We start from the raw sequence: 25,338 nt of genomic DNA on the forward strand, positions 1-25,338 counted from the left end.
TAATGCCAAACAATTTCCCAAAGTGGTTGTAATTATTTACATCCCTTCAGCAGGGTGGAAGAGTTCCTGCCATGACACATTTTCATTCACTCTTGGTGTTGTCAGTCTTTCACATACTGGCCTTTCTGTGGCATTTGCTGCTATAGTTCTCTTAATGTTTATTTCCCTGATGATTGATAAGAGAGTACTCTTCACATATTCATTGGCTGTTTGGATATCCTCTTCTGTGAAGTGCCTGCTCAAGTCCTTTGCACACTTTATTATAGGTTTGTCTTTTATTCTTACTGATTTGTGAGATTTTTGTTTGTTTTCAGCATGATTCCTTTGTCAGTTGTCCATATTGCAAATATCTTCTCCCACCCTATGGTTTGACTTTGCACATTCTTATTGGGCTGTTTGGTGAATTCATGTTTTTCCTTTATGGCTGTCCTAGTTGAGAAATCTTTCCCTACACTAAGGCCTTGATAATATTCTCTTAAGTTATCTTCTAGAAAATTTGTTGCTATCCCTTTCACATTTAGATCTGTAATCCATCTGGAATTTGATTTTTATGTATAGTATGAATTTGTTTTCTTTTTTCCCCATGTGGCTGTCTTTCAGATTTCACCATTTATTGAAAAGACTGTTTTACCCACTGCTTTATAGTGCCCCACTTGCCTTAAATCAAATATTCTTATGTAAGAGTCTGTTTCTAGACTCCTTTTTGTTCATTTGTCTGTCATTGCACCAGTACCAGTAAGTAAAATTGTCTTAGTTATTAATGGCTTTTAAGTTACTTTTAATATCTGGTAGGGTAGTTCCTCCTATCTTTTATTATTCTTCCAAGATTACCTCGACTACTCTTAATTTGTTGCAAATCTATATACATATTATTTGTTGATATATTGTCTTATATTAGTTTAAAGTACACAACGCAGTGGTTCAGCAGTTACCCATATTATTAAGTCCTCACCCCCGCTAGTACAGCTACTATCTGTCAACATAGGCAAATCTACATACATTTTAGATTTGTTAGTTCTCTGTTGCCTTCAGATAGATTTGTTTATATTTTATCCTTTCTTTTCAAGAGCACAGTCCAGTTGGTACTCATTACTTCCGCCCACATCTTGGGTGGAAGAATATTATCACGTGAGTCATCTAGCTGTAAGGGAGGCTCGAGAAATAGAGTCTTTACTTTAGCTGGTTGGTTATTTGCCAGCTAAAGCTATTATTGTGGCAGAAGAGAGAAAAGATACTGAAAGATAGCTAGCAGTCTGTCTGCCATATCATTTGAGGTTCCTTGAAATCAGACGTACTCTTATAGTTTTTAATCTCTCCCCTCAGCTTCTCTGGCTTTCCCCAATGACGTGCTCCCACAGCAAGATAACATAGGTTCTATAGGTGGTTCCTTCTGTCTCATAGGCACAAAAATTGGTCTGGGAACTATCCAGACCAATGGCAATATATTAATTGAATACGTGTGACCCTAATTAGCTCTTTCTTTCAAGGGCTCTATTTCTTTTTCAAGTATTTTAGTAATTATGTAATTGTGTCATGGATCCAGCACATGCAAAAATGATGTCTAGCATTTTGTCTTTATTAATGGTGGATTGTCCTTATTTTCTTGTGGTCAAAATAATCTATAGTTTTGTAAGTTTATTGTGATGCATATAGGGGTACAAAAGACTAAATAATTTCCCAGGCAGGAAATGGGGAAGGAAAAATAATGGAAGGGATTAGAAAGTTTTATGGGTTTTTAAAAACAATTTTATTTTAAATTGTGGTAAAAACATACAATAAAATTCACTATCTAACCATTTCTAAGTGCACAATCCAGTCAGTGGTAAGTATATTCATGTTGTGCAACCAATTTCCAGAACATTTTCATCTTGCAAAACTGAAACATAGTCTGTAACTATTAAGCAACAACTCCCCATTTCCTCCTCCATCCGTCACCTGGCAACCTCCCTTGTACTTTCTGTCTCATTAATTCAGCTACTCTTCAGTTTTTCATATAAGTGGAATCATCAAGTATTTGTCCTTCTGTGACTGTGTATTTCACTTAGCATAATGTCTTCAAGATTTATCCTTATTGTAGGATGTGGCAGAATTTTCTTCCTTTTTAAGGCTAAATAATATTTCATTGTATGCAGCATTTTTTAAATCAATGGGCTCTTGAATTGCTTCTGTTTCTTGGCTATTGAGAATATTGCTACTGTAAATTTGAGTGTGCATATAACTCTTTGAGGTCTTACTTTCAATTCTTTTGTATATATATATATCCAGAAATAGAATTGCTGGATCATGTTTGTAACTGTCTTTTTTTCCTATTAACACAAAAGAGATCGAATTAATAGACTTGAAAAGTTAAAAATCTTTTTAAAAAACAAAATAAGTAATTAAAGATGTGATTTAAGAAAAACACAAAGCTTCTCAGCGTTTTGTATTGTCATTCTGCTGTTTTAAAGATTAGGGTTGTTTTTATTTGCTATTTTCTGTTTATACCTGTGTCAATTGGTAGCTTATTGCCAAGAGTTTCATACTCTTAATCATTGTGTTACATGAAGGTAAATTTTAGAAATCTTTCAGAAAATATAATTGTATTTCAGTAGTAAATTTGAACTTTGAAATGTAAACAGTTTTGAGGGAACTAGTATTGAAATTGCACTCTACTATTTATAAAGAAGTAAATGTTGGAGTATAGGCAGTTCAGCAGATTAGAAATAGAATTTGATTAATTCTGGGTTCTAGTCCCACTTTTTTAACCTCGTGACCTTGGGTACATCACTTAAACTTTCTAAGATTCAGTGTTCTCATCTGTAAAGTAGATGTTTCTCTACTTGCTTTGGAGTGTGAGAACCAAACAAGATACTGTTTCTGAGAGTACTTTAAGAACTTTAATTCCTGTATTATATTGAAACATTGGTAAATAAATTTAGTGATACTATAATTTGGAAGGATAGCAGGTAATAACTATAATACCTTAATCAAGTTGGGGTAGTGGTTTGCCTCAAGTTAATATATCAGAGCCTCTTTGTAAATATCTTTGAAAAATTCAACTGAAAAAGAGAAAAATGGTTTTAAACCACTTAACTGGATTCATGGTAACGTTAACCTGAATTCTTGACATGTAATCATGGTTTTTATGCTCCGGGGGGAAAATGCATAAAATCAGAAAGTCTTACATTTCCTTATAAAAATTGGAAAAAATGCATTATACCTTATAATATTCCTGTTTGATCATAAGTTCCTTGAAGACAGTGACTTTTTGTACCCCCTCCAAAGCCTAGCACTTAAGCACAGTAAATGCTCAGGAAATGCTTAGCTCATTTGAACTAAATATTAGCATTCATAATTATAAGTAAAAAGAGGGCCTGTTTGTCATGAATTAACAATTCTTCCTTCTCCCTCCTTCCACTGTGTCATACTAGATGCTCGTGCACAGTCTGCCACAGCTATCACTGTACCTAACTAGGTTTTTTTTTCCTGTAATTTTTGTAAAATTTTCAGTCTGACCTAAGTATTAAAAATACTAGAACAGAGGGAAAAAAAGTATTCTTATATAAGGTTAGGGTAAAATATAGTTGCATTATCTGAACTTGTTTAAGTGGTACTTTACCACAGTGTTTGATACATCAGAGCATTTTTCCTCAACTATGAATTTAATAACCCTTTATTTTTTATTGATATGGCACCTATGGAGACAATGTACTCACAACTTCCCCTGATTTAATCTCCTGTATTATTCTTAGAATCAATGAAGACATGAAATTAACTGATTTAGAGCTAGGAAAGCTGGCAAATAATATCCAAGAGCTACTGTTCAGTGCCTCAGATATATGCCATGATCGAGCTGTCAAATTTCTCACGTCAAGAGCAAAGGTTAGTTACTTCAATAAAGCTTTAGACATTTTATACATAGCATAATTGTTTTGGAGATCTGAAATCATGTCCTTGCTTGTGTCTTTATGTTACCCATTATGTGTATTGTATTTTTAACACAAAGTTAGTGGTACTGGTACAGTCGGTTAAGGAGGTTTTAATGTGTACATATACATGCATGTGTGTTTAACTAGCCAATTTATTAGTAAAATTGGTTGAACTCCAATATTTTGGAAATTTTATAGTGTGATCTGAATTTGTTTGAGCTACTCTATTACAAAGGGGTCAGATTAAAATTTAGCCATCTTAAACTTTTTATGTACAACTTCAGGGACTGGTATGTTGGGAAATTTCATTGAAAATTATTTCAAAATAATTTTTATGAATTAGTATTATATATTACAAAAATAGAATTAATATTAGCATTTGTTAAACTAAGTTGATTTTAGTTCATCCATATTTGGTGTTAAACTAATTCTCTATCTTGATTTTTGTGTTGTTTTTAAAATTTAGGATGGTTTTCTTGAGAAGCTAAATTCCACGGAATTCATAACACTTTCTAGATTAATGGAAACATTCATTTTAGACAGTGAACAGATCTGTGGAAGAAAAAGCATGTCTTTACTTGGAGCACTTCAGAGCCAAGCTAATAAATTTGTAAACAGGTTTCATGAGGAGAGAAAGACCAAGCTCAGGTATCATTACCATGTCCATTCTGTTCTTAAGGTTTTTTCCTTTAGTTTACTGAACACAATTATATTTTAAAGAGGAAACTTAATTAATTGACCACCAAAGCTCCTGACAATTTTTTTTCTTTTTAATTAAAGAAGATAGTGAAATTAAAATCATGTTTTTTGGCTTTTCAAAGTGGAGTTAAAATGTTTGTTTCCACTGAAGTAGTAATTAGGAAGATCCTCAATAGATTGACTTTTCCTTTCCCATTCAAAGCAAAGTTAATTATGTTTACCACTCTTTTTGAATAGGCTAAGAGATATAAAAAGAGAAATAAATATTTTCTGACAGTGTTCATACTGCTTATGAATGATTTAAATTTATTAAGGTGTTCGGCACCTTTAAAAGTCTTATGTACTAACTATAGCTAATGGCCATACTGTTTAAAAACTCACTACCTTGTATTGCATGTGCTCTATTTAAATTTAACTCAGATATATGTAGTCTTTATTATTACTAAAAGGTACAACAAAAGTCTTATGTCCTCAGCTCTTCTTTCAACCAAATAAGATGACGTTGAAATATTAAAGTTTGAAATATATTATATTTTTGTAATATATAATACTAATTCATAAAAATTATTTTGAAATAATTTTCTTTTAACTTTTCTTTTCTTTTAACTTTTGAATAGCCTCCTTTTAGACAATGAGCGCTGGAAGCAAGCTGATGTTCCTGCAGAATTTCAGGATCTTGTTGATTCTATATCAGATGGAAAGATTGCTTTACCTGAAAAAAAATCAGGGGGTATGTGCATTCTTCCACACACTCTTCCAATTTTATATTGCCTGTTATATTTGTAGGAATGCTTAATATTTAACTGATAATTAATCTTGAAATGCCTAGGATTAATCCTGCTAGCTTAGTAAGTAGTTGACTAGAAAAGTATCATTGGTAATTCACAGTAATGATGTCAGACATTGAGTGTTAACCATATGCCAGAAATTGGACCAGGTGGTTTACATGCATTACTACAGTTGATCTTTACAACCACCTATAATGAAGATACTATTGTTCCTTTCTTTAATAGTGAGACACATGAGGTTTTGAGGTGTTAAAGGATTTTGTACAAATGAACTAGGATTTGAAACCAGCTTTATAAATTTCATACCTATGTTCTTAATCACTGTACATATTGTTTAGAGACATGTATACATTCACTGAACACTTGTAGGCTTTCACTATGTGTCAGATATTGAGACAGATAACAGTAATAACTATATTTTAAAAGGCTAAGTAAAATAAAAAATATATTAATAGTCACAAATAATGTAATAGTGATAGGATAGAGAAAACCAAAATGTAAAGAACCATAGAAAAAGAAAACTATGTAGGAGACTAAGAAGGAAGGGCCAAAGTGGTAGGAAGAAATCCAGAAGAACAGAAATAAAAATATTTGAATTTAAGAAGAGAAGTTTCATTGATATCAAATATTGGTTGGGTTTCATATGAAACAAATTCAATGGGAAGGAGGTGTTTTTGTATACCAGCTAAAGTGGAGTTGTCATGTGATAATATAAACTTACATATAACTGATCCTGTAATACCAGATTTAAAACTATGAAGTTGTTTAATATTTTTATATAGATATATTTTTTAATTGTATACTTCACATCTGCACAAAATACAGTTGTACTAGAAGAGAAAGACACAGTAAAATACAGATAGTGATCACTAGTTTTGACTCATAGATGATCATTTGCAACCTTGGTAATTCAGTAGAACAATTGAATCAGATTGTAGTCCAGTGCTAAGCAACTTGAAAGTTAAGGAAGGGTAGACAAATGTAGCCTACTTTTTCAGTAAGTTTGGCCATGAAGGGAAAATGAGTGATAAGTGGCAGCTAGAGATGTAAGAGAAATTAGAGAGGTTATTACCTTAATCCATTCAGGTTGTTGAAGAGTTTTCAGTTAGGAGAAGCTAAATTATGCTTACCAGAAAGAGGAAGAAGTTTAATTTGGGATAAGAGAGACACAGAGTGATTGTGGAGCAGATCCCCTGGAACTGAATCCAGAGTTCAAGAAAAAGGCTATCTCTTCTACTGCTGTGACAAGAAAAAAGGGGTTAAGGACAAGTGTAAAATAGATTAATTTATATGGGGCAGAGAGAAGAATTGAAGGAATTAAGTAAATTTCTGTTGTCTAGTGACCATTTTTAGTAGGTAATAGTGTTGGGTGGTGGTTATAGTTTTTTAATTGATTGTATGATATTAACAAAGCAAAAGCATTCAAGTAGCAAAGACTGAAAGAGAAATAAAATACTCTGGTCATTCTACATCACAAGTTTACAGTTATAAAATTTATCACTCATCTACTCTTTCAAACTATTTAATTGACTTCCCACTGTGTGAAGGTGCTGTGCTGGATGACTAAGAAAGACATGTGTTCTGTTCCTGAACGGCTCATAGTCTTACAATCCAGTGTCGTGCAAACATAATGATACTTGAATTAAAATGATAAATATAAAGTGATGGAATTTGCCATGTATCCTGCAAAATGAACTATTTATTTTCACTTATTTGGTGGTTACTGACAGTAGGTTTCTCTTTTATACCCTGCTTCTGTCCCATCTTTTTTTTCCCCTATGAGAGATAAGGAAGTATATGTTGTCAGAAGCCCATTAGCATTTGACTAGTTCTTAACAAGTTAAGGATTGTTAGTTATTATCCATTCATCTACTATCCATTTATTGAGTTACTAGCTACTGGCTAGGCACTGGGGAGTGAAGGTTAATGGAGAGCAGTTAATATTAATTAAATACTTATTTGATGCTAGACAGTTTGTTCTAAGCACTTTACTTGGTTATCTCATTGACAGATCCATGAGCTAGACACTCTTAGTATTCTCATTTAACAAATAGGGAAACCGAGACACAAAGAGGTTAAACAACTTGCCTAAGGTTACACAGGTAGGGAGTGGTAGAGCAGAAATCCAGATTCAAGCAGACTGACTTTAGGGCCCTTTCTCTTAACTACTGTGCTATCCTGTTTCTCTGCAGTAAAGAATTGGTTAAGACATATCCCTGTCCTTAAAAAACATAATCAGACATATACAGAGTGAATTGTGATTAGCAGTTATATCAACCCGAACTTCTTTGCTTGAAAGAAATAAGGAAGTAGATATTTAATGTCATAGAGCTAAAAAGGACTTGAAACTTAAGGAAGCATGATGACGTTCCCACGGTAATCTAATTAATTGGCTGATTCAGGACAGTAATCCAGTTCATTGTTCTTTTCACCTCAACATACTGACTTTTGTTCTATAGTGGTATGAAGTACCACATGCTGAAATCAAAATAACTTCTTGATTTAAGGTCTTGAAAATTAAATACATAATCTCCCCTTTGAATATAGGAATTAACGCATAGTCTTAGAAGTATAATAAGGAAAAGACAAACAGCCGAAATGTTAGCTCTGCCTTTTCAAACTGATAACGTTTTTTCCCTCTGTAATACTTGCTGATGATCTACCCAGTGTCGGACCTAGAGGATAGGCAGTTTGTGATCGTTATCTCATCAGCAATAGCCCTGAAAAATAGTATTGTTATCCATGTTCAATGGATACAGATACTGAGACTCAAAGTAAGTTGCATGACTGGTCCAGGTCGTGTGTTCAGTAATTGTCAGTAGTGGAACTCAAATCCAAATATGATTCCAAACCCAATATATTTTATTTACTTAGTGCCAAATTGCTTCCCCAAAAGGAGATCATTATTTTCAGAAATGAGATAGTTCCATGTCCTAAATAGGAATTTCCTTCTTCAGTTTTTTCCTAGTTTAAATTACTTCTCCAATATTTTGTTTCATCTTGTACCATTGTCTCTTTTGTTTATTTGCTTTTTACTTTCTAGCTACAGAAGAAAGGAAACCAGCTGAAGTTCTCATTGTGGAGGGACAACAGTATGCTGTTGTTGGGTGAGTGACACCTTTTTATTAGTTGTTCAGTTCTTTAAAACAGATCTCCTATTTCCCCCCTCAGTGTGAATTGGAAATTTTGGATTAAGAATTTTTTTAATCCTGCAAAGAATTTAAGGAAAATTTAAGGATTCCTTTTTATTTTCTATATTTTATACTATTCTATATCCATTAGGGATTACACTGGCTTTACAAGAAAGCGATTGGTTGATTTTTCTCTGAGAACAAATACAGAGGTACACGGTCCAAGGGTGGTAGAGTGGCTCTGTGATGTTAACAGTATTTCAAGCTCTTTCCTATTTTTTGAAGGTTTTTTCGTGTGTAGTATACATAGCACAGTAGGTGAAGTTGTGAGCTCTGGAGTCAGACTGCTTGCATTGACTGCTTACGTTGGAATCCCAGGGATTCTTATATTTTTGTGACCTTGGGCAAGTTACCCTGTGTACCTCACCTCCATTACCTGTAAAACAAACTGTGGAAAATAGTGCTATATTTAGGATTATTGTGAAATTAAGCAGGTAATTCATATTAAAGCATTAGCATAGTTCTAGCCTAATAAGAAGCTGTCACTTATTGGTAGCTATCTCCATTATCATTTGTCATTTTTACTCTTACTAATAACAGTATTTAAAATTGAAGTTAACTAAAAAATATATAAATTCCAATGTTGCTTGTCTAGTACTATACCTTTCATTAAATGGGTAATTAGAATATTTTCATATTCTTTAACAGCACTTCATAGTTTTAAGTATTTTCATATAAATGATCTCATTTGATCTTCACAATCACATTGTAAAATAGATATTTCAGGGATTATTGTTCCCTTTCTACATTTAAGGGAATTGAAGCTTAGAAGGTTAGGTGGTTAATATAAAATTATCCAGATGAAGCCAGAATTAGAATCAAGGTCTAGCTCCCAATATCTAGAATTCTTTTTCACTTTCCTTCTCTTTTTTTTTTTTTGTCACTGTTATTAGTCTTTCTGAAGTAGCCACTCCCTCCAGGAAGAATGGATGATCCCCTCCTTATAACTCTATATGCCTTTATCATGACGATTTTCTCAGTATATTAGAATTATTTATGTGTATATCTTCCCGGTTAGACTTAAGAGTTTCTCAAAGGTGGAGATTGTGTCTTACCATTTTTATTTCTCTTGGCACCTAATAAGCACTCAAAAAGGATGTATAGAATTGATGCTTTTTTCTTAGTATGAAGTACATCCATTGTAAGCTAGTTTCCATTCCTTTCTCTCGAGTTCTTTTCCACTTTTGGTAGGGCAGAGCTTTTTTTCAGTCTCCCTATAATCTCATCCCTTTAGTCTAATTATGATTTCTCTCCTTAACTACCCATTTTCTTGTTACTTTTCCCGTGCTTGACGGAAATGGTCCCCTCTGGCTATCTGGCTTTCTTTCTCTTTAGGCAAAGAGACTACTGCCAAAAGATTGAACTCATTGACTAAAAAGGGGAACATTATATCTTCTGAAAGAAGATTATAAAAGATAGGCAGTGGACTCCTGCCTAGTAAGGCAGACTCTAGGAGTATGCATGGAGAGTAATATGTGGTCTGACAAGCTGTTACAAAAGGTTAGACACTATTATGAGTCACTATTTCCTGATATCCTTCAGACTTTTATAAAACATTATTTTATATAGATCACTCATTTCTGAGCATCTCATTGAACTTAAATGTCCTATAATGAATGGCTCTTTTCCCCTTGATTTCAGTCTTGTTTAACTTCCCAGTAGTGTCTTTTTTCAATTTATGACATGTCCTGCTAATGAGCTGATAATTTTCTTCTCTTTGGAGAACCTTTTGTGACTTACCAATAAACTTAGGAGATATGTTGTTTTAGAAGCCACAGTTTCTTTTTCACCAAGAAAATCTGGACTAGATTCCCTTTATTAACTCAACAGTTATAATTGAGGATCCACTACATAATCTGAAACACTAGGTAGGCTTTTTGTCAGTATATCTGAATTGACCAAGGAATGGGGTACCTGCATTATTGAAGAGACTTACTTAATAAGAATGCCACACAGAGAGTGATGTGCCCAAAGCACAGAATTTAAGGAGGTACTCTCATTGTCATACAAGTGCTTACCCTGTACTTGCACAACCCTGAGATTGAGTTCCTCCTTAATTTTGCACCCTAAGGCTTCACTATCGTTTCTACTCTGCTGCACTTGTATGTAAAACATCTTAACAGTTAACAAGATTGGTATTGGTTTTTATATGCTGAATCAGTTTGATTTTTCTTTGTTTTGACTGTTTACTGGGTTATCTTTTTTTTAAGTGTGTTTTTTCTCCTTGACATATGGTTGATAGACAATATTATATTGGTTTCAGGTATACAACAAAGTGATTCAGCAATTACACACATTATTAAATACTTAACTCCAACTAGTGCAGTTACTATTTATCAACATAGAAAGATGTTACACAACCATTGACTATACTCTCCATGCTGCACTTCCATCCCTGTGACCAACTTTTATCTTTCTTTTCTTATAGAACTGTATTGCTATTAATAAGAATTATCCTTGAATATTGCCAGTGTGTGGATAATATCCCATCTGTTACTACTGACATGCTTACTCGTCTGTCAGATTTATTGAAGGTGTGTATGATTTCACTCTTACAGAAAAAAAGTAATCCATTACAGTGTGACTAATCTTCGAAGTCTAAGACATTTCAAGGTTAAGTTATCTTTAAGACACCAATTTTGTGACTTTTGATTGTGGTTGAATGACAACATGTTACTGGAAGAAAGCCACCTGCTTCCGTTTCACTCTGCATTTAGTGATTCCTCATTACACCCAGAGAGTTGTTAATGACATTGGAGACAGGCGATGATTTGTTCGTTAGGTGCTGAACATGACTGAGACCACTTAGGTCAAAAAACCTGGACTGGTTTCAAATGTGCATGGAAGGAATTCACTGAACTTTACAAAATTCATCTCACTAAGGTTAGAGATTTTTCTTAAATCATTCTTTTAGAACCATTGATGTAAAATGAAAATGTGGTGATAATTTTATTCAGCCATTTCATATTAGGAGATATTTTTAGCAGCTAGCATAAAGAAAAGGCTTTATTTTTTTTCAAATGTCTAATCTATCAATTCTGTCCTGAAATTGAATTGTCTTATTTTAGTCCAGAAAGATTTTGTTACCTTTTTGAATAGGGATGCCCGGTAAGAATGACTGAAAACTAAACTAGTTTTATGAATGCAAATTAAAGATTAATTTCTGAACAATTGATTTTTAGAATTTTTCAATTTTTTTTCCCACCTACCAGACAGTATATATCATTTCAGAACACCCTCTTCTTTTTTCGTCATTATGTAAATATATAGATCACTCATTTCTGAGCATCTCATTGAACTTAATGTCCCAAATGCTCCTGCTAGAAAATTCATTTGGCCCTTGAATGAGAGGACAGAGGGAATGAATTTTTAGAGCTATTAAAACATTGTTAACATATATAGAATAGTTTTTAATAAATTGTTGGGTTTTTCTTTTTTCTGCTTCTTTTGTTAGTACTTCAATTCAAGAAGTTGCCAGTTAGTTCTTGGAGCTGGTGCACTGCAAGTTGTTGGACTAAAAACGATAACTACAAAAAATTTGGGTATGGATTTTTGCATTTAATTCACATGATGAGGTGTTATGATTATATCATTATACTCACTGTGTTTTTATTATACCTGATGTTTTTATGGCTCTAACCAAAGACTCTAAAAGTAGCAAATGCTATTTCAGTCATTTATCTGTTACCATAATTGAAAAATTAACTGCTGGGGAGATGTTACAAGGAATTTCCATTCTAACAAGTATAAGTTATTTGGACATTGCATTACTGTAGGAAATGTTAATGTAAAATGTGTGAAGTACTTTGAAGTCAAAGGTATCTAAATGTCAGAATAGAATCAGTTGTCCCTCAGAGGTGAGGCTTAGAACCTCACCCCCCCTGTTTTGAGAGGAATCTTCTGCATCCGTGGATGTTTTGTTGCCCTTGTCTAGCTTGGATTAATACTTAGTCTAGAGGCACACACCTGATCATCTACATTTCCCCTCTTACAGCACTAAACTATGTTTTCTACCTTTATCTTGCATCTACCTACCACTTCAGCATTTTATTAAAAATAATAATAATAAGGGAGAAATGTGGGATTCACATATAAATCAAGTATAAAAATCAAACGAATATTCACATTTGACCTGATTGTTTATAGTTCATAATGCGTGATCAAAACTGAAAGTTTCTGTGATGACTGCCCTTGTACTGTTCACCATGTAAGAACTTATTCACTATGTAAGAATTTGTTCACCATGTAAGAACTTGTTCGTTATGCTTCAGAAGATTGGAGACTGTTGAGAATTAGGCTTGGGGTTGATTAATGATTGTGCATTGAGTCCCCTATACAGAATTTTATTGTTGTTAACAACCATTTGATCAATAAATATGAAAGATGCCCTCTCAAGAAAAAAAAAAAAGAATCAGTTGTCCCATTAGTTTCTCCTGCCAGCAATACTCACAACTTTAGTCCATTGGGAAAAGCAGCATGTTCATTACATTATTCTGTACCAAATGATTTCCTTTAAAATGACGTATGAGTGTGGTGCTTTCTACCACTGTGTTCTTCATTTATGAAATAAACAGGCCGTATAAAATTAAGTGACATTTTTTGCTTAATTTGATATGTAAAGTCAGCTGATACGTTCTCTTGTTTCTTCATGATCTATCGACTACTACCTGGATCTTCAGCTCTTTCTTCACGCTGTTTGCAGTTAATTGTGCACTACATTCCTGTGATCCGGGCTCATTTTGAAGCTCGACTGCAGTCTAAGCAGTATAGCATGCTTAAGCATTTTGATCATATCACTAAGGTACTTTTCCATAAATTTTTTACTGGGAGTTTCATTAATTTAATTACATAATTGTTAGGTATTTTTTAGATGTGTTCCAGGGACTTTAAAATACAATATTATTTCTCATTACAGGACTACCATGACCACATAGCTGAAATATCAGCTAAGCTTGTAGCGATAATGGATAGCTTATTTGACAAGCTGTTATCTAAGGTAATGATTTATGGAAATTATTAGGCTTTGCTTAAAGGCATTGTGACTTCACAGTTGTCTAACAAATCCAATTATTCAGGTTTAGATAAAACTCAGTAAAATGTCCAAATTGCCCAAGTAGTGGCATATCATCTTCTAAGGAGCCAGAAGGGAGGAAAGGGGGAAGTGATTTCAAGGATAATAGAAACCCTATACAGAAGTAATTTTATATTAGCTGCATTAACATATATACCTTCTTCAAAACAGATTTTAGTCTAAAAGCCTTCCAGAGAGAGAGAATTAAGAGAACATCAAAATTGAGAGAAAAGTAAAGAAATTTTTTTGTGATAAGGTGTGTTACTTTATTTTCCAGACTAGCAGTAGGCTGAGTCTGAGATGCTTTGCTTCCCATTCCCAGTAGGTCATTAAAAGAAGCAATATTTTCCAAAGAATTCTCAATTATACTGGTAGCATTATCTTCAGAAAAATGTCACTTAATCAACCCTAGTCACTTTTGCCTTATCCCTCACTCTTTCCTTTTCCTAAGTTCTTCAACTTGTGTCTTAGTGAGAAAGCAGAAATTTCGTAACTTGAAAATTGAAGGTTTATTTAGTTTATACTTCCAAGAACATGTTTAGAGTGTTCTATAAAGCAAGGCACTTTGATATTCTTTTCCTCCTACTAGATTCTTCACATTCTGAGATGGCAGAAGCCACAGGCACATAAAAATCATAAAAGGGTGCCCATTCACTACAAAGACATGTGCCTAAACTTCTGAAGGTGGCAGTGAGAAAGGAGTGCTTAGAAAATAAGATTGCATTTGTTTAATAGTTCTCAAGTGTTTTGGTCACAGGACCCTTTTACACTCTTAAAAATAATTGAGGACCACAAAGAGCTTTTTTTTTAAGGCTATTGGATCCATTTTGGAAAGTAAAACTAAGAAAATTTTAAAACACACAAACACACATTCCATTAGCCTTCAGAATGATGACGTCATTACAAGTCATCTGAAATTCCACAGTATTCAGTCATGAGAGAATGAGAACGAAAAAGATAATAACATCTTAGTATTATTATGAAAAATATTTTTACTTCTCAGAGACCCTGAAGATTTCTGGCTTGCAGGTATTCCCAGACCACACTCTGAGAACATCTGCTGTAGTTGGTATATAACTTAGATGTTCTATGCTTTTAAGAAGCTTAAGGAAATAGACCTATATTATGTTATGCCTATATTTTATTTGTTTTTGTATGGAGGACAGTTGTTCAGAAATTCTCTATTTCCTTCATGGTTGTTGAGTACAAACTAAATTCAAAAGCACTTCTGTTCCACCAGTTTATTTTTTGATACATGGCATTCTTCTATCAAAAGTCAATAAATAGCATTTTGTGACTATCCTCAAGATGTTTACCGTCTAACCAGGCAGAGGACTGTAAACACCTAACAGTGAAGAATAAGGAAAATCTTAAATAGTGGAACCAGTAATAAGTTATGGAACATAATGAAGCAAAACCAAAAAAGTGCCAGTACTCTTAAAACCCTGACTTTATTTCTATCATTTCTATTCAGTAATCCAGAGTTTTTGAATAACAATGGGGCTGTGGCTAGACTTTCCTGTGACAACTCATTTTATTCTTTTTATGGGGGGGAGGGCTTAAGAACAATAGAATTATTTAATGAGCTTCCCATTATATTCATCACCTATATTTAGAGTCATTAACATTTTGCTATTTTTACTAAAATATTTTATAAAAAATTCGAGTCATTATACTTTATCCCTAAATACTTAAGTGTATATTACTAAAAAGTAAGAACTTTTCTTGTATAATCACACTACAATATCACACCTAACAAAATTAACAGTAATTCCTTAATGTCATCTAATACCTATTCCTATTTGAAACTTAACGATTGTCCCAAAGTGTCTTTGTGCAATAACTTGTTTGAACAAAGGCTTCTACATTGTCTACATAATGCACTTAGTTATTATGTTTCTTAAATTTTTTATAAACTTAAAACACCCTCTCCCCTTTCTCTTGTGTCTTTTTTTTTTATGTCAAGAATGTGCCTAAACTTTTGCAATGTAGTGTTTTCTAACTCCTCACTGTTGACTTTTTCTGTTACCTGGATATGTTACAGTCTCTCTGTATTAACAAGTCTGTCTGCCATTCCCTGCCCTATTTACTTTCATGGATTTCCCAGAACTTTGACCCTGTTTTTAATTCATACTAAAAATAGCAGACAGTGTTTGTTTTGGGTTAGTCTCTCAGTTTTTAGCTTTTTATTTCTTTATATGATAATTTAATTTGAGGAAAGAAGGATAACACAGTAACATAGACTGATTCTAAAAAGTTAATAAGTAAGGGTAACACTGGGTAGAATGAAACAGTAATATCTAATTATATTTCTGGCTAGACTAATGTCCCAGCCACCATTCATTCATTAAGTTGAGTTGTGCTAGGTAACAGGTATATATATAAAGGTGAAGAAGTCTTCAGTCTTGTCCTCAAATAGTAAAATATCTAGTAGGAAAAATATATCAGTGACTGTAATAGGAGATAGAATATATAAAGTGTCATAAGTAAGGAATCAATTTAGTGCTATTGGAGCTTTTAATGCTTTGGAAAAGTTGATTGCCAGTTGAAGAGGGAGATCTGGGAAAGCTTTACATATGAGGCATCCATGTAAGTTTCTCTTTTAAAGATAGGTACAATTAGGGAAAGTGAAGTCGAGGTGAAGAGATACTCTGAGATAACAGCATGAGCCTACATATTGGTAGGAATCATAAGAAGGAAGTTTAGTGTCAGAGTTTTGGAGTCAGGTAGACCTAAGTACAAATTTCATGTTTGTCGTATACTAGCTATTGAAGGACCTTGGCAAATTACTAATCTTCATAACCCTGAGTTTCTCTCTCTAAATGGGGATAATAATAGAGCCTCAGATGGTTGTAGTGAGGATTAATGAGATATGTGGAGTGTTTTTCTTTTATCATGTGTCCTGAGTAACAAATTCTAGTAAATGTTGGCTGCCAATGCTTTTGCTGTTGTTAATAATAACAAAGTCAAGTAATTCCATTTAGCTAATATATTAGGGTGAGTGAACTAAGGAGTGGGGGATCTGTTGGAAAGATAGTGGAGAGCTTTGAGTACCAGTGGAGGTATAATTTACATTCAATTAAATTCACCCTTCCTAAGTATATATAGTTTGATGACTTTAACAAATGTATACAGGAGTAGAACTATCACGGTCAAGATACGAAAAAGTCCCATCACTCTTAAATACTCTCTTGGGCACTTTTGCAGCCAATCCTGTCCCTGTATCCCCAAATTTTGACAACCACTGATCAGGTTTTCATCCATGTGATTTACCTGTTCTAGAATGTCCTGTAAAAACAGTCCATTGTTTCAGGCTCCTTTTATATAGCATAATGCTTTTGGAATTCATGTGTGTTACAGCGTGTGTTAGTGGTTAGTTCATTTTCAGTTAATATCCCTTGTAATATGCCTTGTGTGGATGTACCATTATTTGCTTATTCATTCATCAGTTGATATACCTTGTGGTTGTCTCCAGTATTTGTCTGTTTTAAGTAATGCTGCTACAAACATTGGTGTATATGTCTTTGTGTGGGCATGTGTTCTCATTTCTTTTGTGGAAATGCCTTGGAATATATTGATGGTTCTATAGAACTGTAAAACTCTAGGATAACTTTATAAAAAGCTACTAAATTATTTTCCAAAGTGACTATTATTTTTATTTATTTATACCATTTTTACTATTTTTTTTCTTGCTATCCTTAATATAAAATCACATGAGCAACATTGTGGTTACTAGATTCCCCCCAATATCAAGTCCTCACCACATACTCCATTATAGTCACTGTCCATCAGCATAGTAAGATCCTATAGAATCACTACTTGTCTTCTCTGTGCTATACTGCCTTCCCCATGCAACCCCCCTACATTATGTGTACTAATCGTAATGCTGCCCCTTTTTCCCCTTATCCCTCCCTTCCCACCCATCCTCCCCAGTCCCTTTCCCTTTGGTAACTGTTAGTCCATTCTTGGGTTTTGTGAGTGCTGCTGTTTTGTTTGTTCAGTTTTACCTTTGTTCTTATATTCCACAGATTAGTGAAATCATCTAATGCTTGTCTTTCACTGCCTGGCATATTTCACTGAGCGTAATACCCTCTAGTTCCATCCATGTTGTTGCAAATGGTAGGATTTGTTTTCTTCTTATGGTTAAATAATATTCCATTGTGTATATGTACCACCTCTTCTTTATCCATTCATCTACTGATGGACACTTAGGTTGCTTCTGTTTCTTGGCTATTGTAAACAGTGCTGCGATAAACAGGGGTGTATCTGTCTTTTTGAAACTGGGCTCCTGTATTCTTACGGTAAATTCCTAGAAGTGGAATTCCTGGGTCATATGGTATTTCTATTTTAAGCTTTTTGAGGAACCTCCATACTGCTTTCCACAATGGTTGAACTAATTTACATTCCCACCAGCAGTGTAGGAGGGTTCCCGTTTCTCCACAACCTCGCCAACATTTGTTGTTGTCTTTTGGATGGTGGTGATCCTTATTGGTGTGAGGTGATATCTCATTGTGGTTTTAATTTGCATTTCTCTGATGACTAGCGATGTGGAGCATCTTTTCATGTGTCTGTTGGCCATCTGAATTTCTTCTTTGGAGAACTGTCTGTTCAGCTCCTCTGCCCATTTTTTAATTGGATTATTTGCTTTTTGTTTGTTGAGGTGCATGAGCTCTTTATATATCTTGGATGTCAACCCTTTATCGGATCTGTCATTTATGAATATATTCTCTCATAGTGTAGGATGCCTTTTTGTTCTATTGATGGTGTCCTTTGCTGTGCAGAAGCTTTTCAGCTTGATACAGTCCCACTTGTTCATTTTTGCTTTTGTTTCCCTTGCCCAGGGAGATATGTTCATGAAGAAGCCACTCATGTTTATGTCCTAGAGATTTTTCCTATGTTTTTTTCTAAGGGTTTTATGGTTTCATGACTTATATTCAGGTCTTTGATCCATTTCAAATTTACTTTTGTTTATGGGGTTAGCAATGATCCAGTTTCATTCTCTTACATATAGCTGTCCAGTTTTGCCAACACCAGCTGTTGCAGAGGCTGTCATTTCCCCATTGTATGTCCATGACTCCTTTATCGTATATTAATTGACCGTATATGTTTGGGTTAATATCTGGACTCTATTCTGTTCTACTGGTCTGTGGCTTTGTTTTTGTGCCAGTACCAAATTATCTTGATTACTGTGGCTTTTTTAGTAGTGCTTGAAGTTGGGAAGCGAGATGCCCCCTGCTTTATTCTTCCTTCTCAGGATTGCTTTGGCTATCCAGGGTCTTTTGTGGTTCTATACGAATTTTAAAACTGTTTGTTCCAGTTCATTGAAGAATGTTTTTGGTATTTTGATAGGCATTGCATTGAATCTGTAAATTGCTTTAGGCAGGATGGCCATTTTGACAATACTAATTCTTCCTAGCCAAGAGCATGGGATGAGTTTCCATTTGTTAGTGTCTTCTTTAATTTCTCTTAAGAGTGTCTTGCAGTTTTCAGGGTATAGGTCTTTCACTTCCTTGGTTAGGTTTTTTCCTCGGTATTCTATTATTTTTGATGCAGTAATGAATGGAACTGTTTTCCTGATTTCTCTTTCTGTTAATTTTCATTAGTGTATAGGAAAGCAACAGATTTCTGTGTATTAATTTTGTATCCTGCAACTTTGCTGAATTCAGATATTAGTTCTAGTAGTTTTAGAATGGAGTCTTTAGGGCTTTTTATGTACAATATCATGTCATCTGCAAATAGTGACAGTTTGACTTTCTCTTTACCAATCTGGATGCCTTGTATTTATTTGTTTTGTCTGATTGCCATGGCTAGGACCTTGAGTACTATATTGAATAACGGGGGAGAGTGGGCTTCCCTGTCTTGTTCCCGATCTTCAAGGAAAAGCTTTCAGCTTCTCACTGTTAAGTATGATGTTGGCTGTGGGTTTGTTGTATATGGCCTTTATTATGTTGAGGTACTTGCCTTGTATACCCATTTTGTTGAGAGTTTTTATCATGAATGTATGTTGAATTTTGTCGAATGCTTTTTCACCATCTATTGAAATGATCAAGTGGTTTCTGTCCTTCTTTTTGTTGATGTGGTGGATGATGTTGATGGATTTTCGAATGTTGTACCATCCTTGCATCCTGGAATAAATCCTACTTGATCATGGTGTATGATCCTTTTGATGTATTTTTGAATTCAGTTTGCTAATATTTTGTTGAATATTTTTGCATCTATGTTCATCAGGGATACTGGTCTGTAATTTTCCTTTTTTGGTAGGGTCTTTGCCTGGTTTTGGTATTAGAGTGATGCTGGCTTCATAGAATGAGTTTGGAAGTATTCCATCCTCTTCTATTTTTTGGAAAACTAAGGAGAATGGGTATTATGTCTTCTCTGTATGTCTGATAAAATTCAGCGGTGAATCCATCTGGCCTAGGCGTTTTGTTCTTGGGTAGTTTTTTGATTACCACTTCAATTTCTTTGCTGGTAATTGGTCTGTTTAGATTTTCTGTTTCTTCCTTGGTCCTTCTTAGAAGGTTCTATTTTTCTAGGAAGTTGTCCATTTCTTCTAGGTTTTGCAGCTTGTTAGCATAAAGATTTTCATATTATTCTCTAATAATTTTTTGTATTTCTGTGGGGTCCATCGTGATTTTTCTTTTTCCATTTCTGATTCTGTTGATGTGCATAGATTCTCTTTTTCTCTTAATAAGTCTGGCTAGGTGCCTATCTATTTTGTTTATTTTTTCAAAGACCCAGCTCTTCGTTTCATTGATTTTTTTTCTATTGTTTTATTGTTCTCAATTTTATTTATTTCTTCTCTGATCTTTATTATGTCCCTCCTTCTGCTGACTTTGGGTCTCATTTGTTCTTCTTTTTCCAGTTTCAGTAATTGTGACTTTAGACTATTCATATGGGTATGTTCTTCCTTCTTTAGATAGGCCTGGATTGCTATATATGTTCCTCTTAGAACTGCTTTCGCTGCATCCCACAGAAGTTGGGGCTTTATGCTGTCAGTGTCATTGGTCTCCATATATTGTTTAATCTCTGTTTTAATTTGGTCATTGATCCATTGATTATTTAGGAGCATGTTGTTAAGCCTCCATGTGTTTGTGAGCCTTTGTGTTTTCTTTGTACAATTTATTTCTAGTTTTACACCTTTGTGATCTGAGAAGTTGGTTGGTAGAATTTCAGTCTTTTTGAATTTACTGAGGCTCTTTTTGTGGCCTAGTATGTGGTCTATTCTGGAGAGTGTTCCATGTACACTTGAGAAGAATATGTATCCTGTTGCTTTTGGGTGTAGAGTTCTGTAGATATCTGTTAAGTCCATCTGTTCTAGTGTGTTGTTCAGGCCTCTGTGTCCTTATTTCCTGTCTGGTTGATCTATCCTTTGGAGTAAGTGGTGTGTTGAAGTCTCCTAGAATGAGTGCATTGCATTCTCTTTCCTCCTTTAATTCTGTTAGTATTTGTTTCACATATGCCGGTGCTCCTGTATTGGGTGCATATATATTTATAATGGTTATATCCTCTTGTTGGACTGACCCCTTCATCATTATGTAGTGTCCATCTTTATCTCTTCTTAGCAGTATATAGATGGGTCTTGCTTTTTTATCCATTCTATTACTCTGTATCTTTTGATTGGTGCATTCAGTCCATTTACATTTAGGGTGTTTATTGAAAGATATGTACTTATTGCCATTGCAGACTTTAGATTCCTGGTTAGCAAAGGTTCAAGGGTAGTTTCTTTACTATCTAACCATCTAACTTAACTCGCTTATTAAGTTATTATAAACATAGTCTGATGATTCTTTATTTCTCTCCCTTCTTATTCCTCCTCCTCCATTCTTTATATGTTAGGTGTTTTATTCTGTACTCTTTTGTGTTCCCTTTGACTGCTTTTGTGAATAGTTGATTTTATTTTTTGCCTTTAGTTAGTATTTGGTTGGTCTGCTTTCTTTGCTTTGATTTTATTTTCTCTGGTGACATCTATTTAGCCTTATGAGCGCTTCTATCTAGAGCAGTCCCTTTAAAATACCCTGTAGAGATGGTTTGTGGGAGGCAAATTCCCTAAACTTTTGCTTGTCTGGGAATTGTTTAATCCCTCCTTCATATTTAAATGGTAATCATGCTGGATACAGTATTCTTGGTTCAAGTCCCTTCTGTTTCATTGCATTAAATATATCATGCCCTTCTCTTCTGGCCTGTAAGGTTTCTGTTGAGAAATCTGATGATAGCCTAATGGGTTTTCCTTTGTAGGTGACCTTTTTCCTCTCTCTCACTGCCTTTAATACTCTGTTCTTGTCTTTGATCTTTGCCATTTAATTATTATGTGTCTTGGTGGTGTTCTCCTTGGTTCTCTTGTGTTGGGAGTTCTGTGGGCCTCCATGGTCTGAGAGACTATTTCCTCCCCCAGTGTGGGGAAGTTTTCAGCAATTATTTCTTCCAAAGACACTTTCTATCCCTTTTTCTCTCTTCTTCTTCTGGTACCCCTGTAATGCAAATATTGTTCCTTTTGGATTGGTCACACAGTTCTCTTAATATTCTCTCATTCCTGGAGATCCTTTTGTCTCTCTCTGCATCAGCTTCTCTGTATTCCTGTTCTCTGATTTCTATTCCATTAACGGCCTCTTGCATCTTATACAGTCTGCTCTTAAGTCCTTCCAGAGACTGTTTTATTTCTATATTCTCCCTCCCATCTTTATCCTTTAACTCTTGCATATTTCTCTGCAGATCCATCAGCATGGTCATGACCTTTATTTTGAATTCTTTTTTGGGGAGATTGGTTAAATCTATCTCCCCAGGCCCTCTCTCAGGGGTTGTCGGTGTAATATTGGACTGGACCAAATTCTTCTGCCTTTTTGTGGTGATAGAGTTAGCTGTAGGCAGGTAGCACATGTGTCAGCTAGGAAAACAAAGTCCTTTCCTGCTTGCTGGTCGCCTTGCACTTGTCCGCTGCCTGTGTCAGTTACCAGCACTCCTGGAGCAGCCTCCAGATTAATCCCCTAAGCTGCTGTTGGCGGGGTCTCTGTCAGTGTAGGGCAGAGCCCTGCAGGGAGTGGTAGGCATGCTGGGTGTGCTCTCCTGCAAGAGTGGCGCCCCTGCCAGGCCGCTGTGTGCTGGCAGCGGCCTTTGGGTCTGGCCCGGGCGGTTGTGCACTGGGAGGAGATTCTGGGTGGCTGCTGTGGGCATGGTCACTCCCGGGCCGCTCGGCCACCCCCATCTGTGGGGGCCGCTCACTTGGCCAGCGCTGCTGCCACCGGTTCTTCCCGGCTGCTCCTGGGCTGCTTGTTCAGCCACCACTGCTGCCGCTGACTTGCACAGGCCGCTCCTGGGCCCCTCGCTTGGCCTCTGCGAACACCGGCTTGCGCAAGCCACTCCCAGGCCCCCTTGCTTGGCCACCGCCACTGCCGGCTCATGCAGGCCACTCCCGGGCCCCTTGCTCGGCTGCCACCGCTGGCTTGCACAGGCCGCTCCCGGTCCCCTCACTTGGCCGCCACCGCCGCCCGCTCGCGCACTACTGGGCCAGTGTGTCGGGGTCCGCACCATCCGGGGGAATGACTGGCTGGCTGCTTATTGCCGTGAGGGGCTTCAGAGCTGCGCTGCCACCTAGAGGGTTAGGTTGCCTGGAGTTCCCCGGGATTCCCACCTGCTGGGCTGAGTGTGCTGGGACGATTCCGTCCATCTGTGAGGTCCCTGTCCCTTTAAGACTTTCAAAAAGCACTCACTTTTCTTTAGTCCCAGGGGAGCCAGTTGCAGGGACCTGCTCGCAGATTTTGTCCTTCCGTTTCTCTAATATCCAGCACACCGTGCACCATGTGTCTGTGCTCCCGGTGTGGATTTCTAGAGCTGGTTGTTTAGCAGTCCTGGGCTTTCACTCCCTCCCCGCTCTAACTCCTTTCTTCCCACCGGCGAGCTGCGATGGGATGGGCGCTTGTGTCCTGCCGGGCTGTGGCGTGTATCTTACCCCTTTCATGTGATGCTGAGTTCTCACAGATGTAGATGTAGCCTGGCTGTTGTACTGTATCCACTGGTCTCTCTTTTAGGAATAGTTGTATTTGTTGTATTTTCAAAAATATATATGTTTTTGGGAGTAGATTTCCGCTGAACTACTCATGCCGCCATCTTGGCTCCTCCCCCTTGATCTCTGTTTTAATTTGGTCATTCATCCATTGATTATTTAGGAGCATGTTAAGCCTCCATGTGTTTGTTAGCCTTTTTGTTTTCTTGTACAATTTATTTCTAGTTTTATACCTTTGTGATCTTAGAAGTTGGTTGGTAGAATTTCAATCTTTTTGAGTTTACTGAGGCTGCTTTTGTGGCCTAGTATGTGCTCTGTTGTGGAAAATGTTCCATGTGCACTGAAAAGAATGTGTATCCTGCTGCTTTTGGGTGTAGAGTTCTGTAGATGTCTGTTAGGTCCATGTGTTCTAATGTGTTGTTCAGTGCCTCTGTGTCCTTACTTATTTTCTGTCTAGTTGATCTGTCTTTTGGAGTGAGTGGTGTGTTGAAGTCTCCGAGAATGAATTCATTGCATTCTATTTCCCCTTTTAATTCTGTTAGTATTTGTTTCACATATGTAGGTGCTCCTTGTGGGGTGCATAGATATTTATAATGGTTATATCCTCTTGTTGGATTGACCTCTTTATCATTATGTAATATCCTTCTTTGCCTCTTGTGACTCTCTTTGTTTCGAAGTCTATTTTGTCTGATACTAGTACTGCCACACCTGCTTTTTTCTCCCTATTAGTTGCATGAAATATCTTTTTCCATCCCTTGACTTTTAGTCTGTGTATGTTTTTGGGTTTGAAGTGAGTCTCTTGTAGTCAGCATATAGTTGGGTCTTGTTTTTTATCCATTCAGTGACTCTGTGTGTTTTGATTGGTGCATTCACACCATTTACATGTAGGCTGATTATTGATAGGTATGTACTTATTCCAATGCAGGCTTTAGATTCGTGGTTACCAAAGGTTTAAGGGTAACTTCCTTACTATCTAAGAGTCTTGATTCACCTAGTTTACTATTACAAACACACCTAAAGATTCTTTTTTTTTTCCCTCCTTTTCTTCCTTTCCATTCTTTATATATTAGGTATCATATTCTGTACTCTTTGCCTATCCCTTTTTATTACCTCTGGTGACAGCTATTTAACCTTAGGAACACTTCAATCTATGGCAGTTCCTCCAAAATACACTGTAGAGATGGTTTGTGGGAGCTAAATTCTCTCAGCTTTTGCTTGTCTGGAAATTGTTTAATCCCTCCTTCAAATTTAAATAATAATCATGCCACATAAAGTATTCTTGGTCTGAGAGGCCCTCTGCTTCATTGCATTAAATATATCATGCCACTCCCTTCTGGCCTGTAACATTTCTGCTGAGAAATATGTTGATAGCCTGATAGGTTTTCCTTTGTATGTGATCTTACTTCTCTCTCTGGCTGCTTTTAATAGTCTGTCCTTATCCTTTATCTTTGCCATTTTAATTATTATATGTCTTGGTGTTGTCTTCCTTGGGTCCCTTGTATTGGAAGATCTGTGCACCTCCATGGCCTGAGAGACTGTCTCCTTCCCCAGATTGGGGAAGTTTTCAGCAAGTACTTCCTCAAAGACTTTCTATCTCTTTTTCTCTTTCTTCTTCTTCTCATACCCCTATAATACGAATATTATTTCATTTAGATTGGTCACAAAGTTCTCTCAGTAGTCTTTC

General features: G+C 35.8%; 1 protein-coding gene across 5 annotated transcripts in view; it reads left to right on the forward strand.

Moving 5' to 3' along the window:
- Nucleotides 1–25,338, forward strand: part of VPS54 (VPS54 subunit of GARP complex) — a 134,739-nt gene that overhangs the window by 98,492 nt on the left and 10,909 nt on the right. For 3 of the 5 annotated variants that reach the window (XM_036890430.2, XM_057497146.1, XM_036890431.2), the window contains 8 exons: nt 3,732–3,861; nt 4,375–4,556; nt 5,225–5,337; nt 8,439–8,502; nt 11,015–11,120; nt 12,041–12,128; nt 13,266–13,387; nt 13,502–13,582. In XM_036890430.2, the coding sequence (XP_036746325.2) occupies nt 3,732–3,861; nt 4,375–4,556; nt 5,225–5,337; nt 8,439–8,502; nt 11,015–11,120; nt 12,041–12,128; nt 13,266–13,387; nt 13,502–13,582 (886 nt within the window). Of the gene's footprint in view, nt 1–3,731; nt 3,862–4,374; nt 4,557–5,224; nt 5,338–8,438; nt 8,503–11,014; nt 11,121–11,368; nt 11,470–12,040; nt 12,129–13,265; nt 13,388–13,501; nt 13,583–25,338 lie in introns of those variants that run through there. The other 2 variants (XR_008995830.1, XM_057497147.1) reach the window with 2 other exon arrangements.

Source organism: Manis pentadactyla, chromosome 2 (assembly GCF_030020395.1).
Source record: "Manis pentadactyla isolate mManPen7 chromosome 2, mManPen7.hap1, whole genome shotgun sequence".
NCBI lineage: Eukaryota > Metazoa > Chordata > Mammalia > Pholidota > Manidae > Manis > Manis pentadactyla.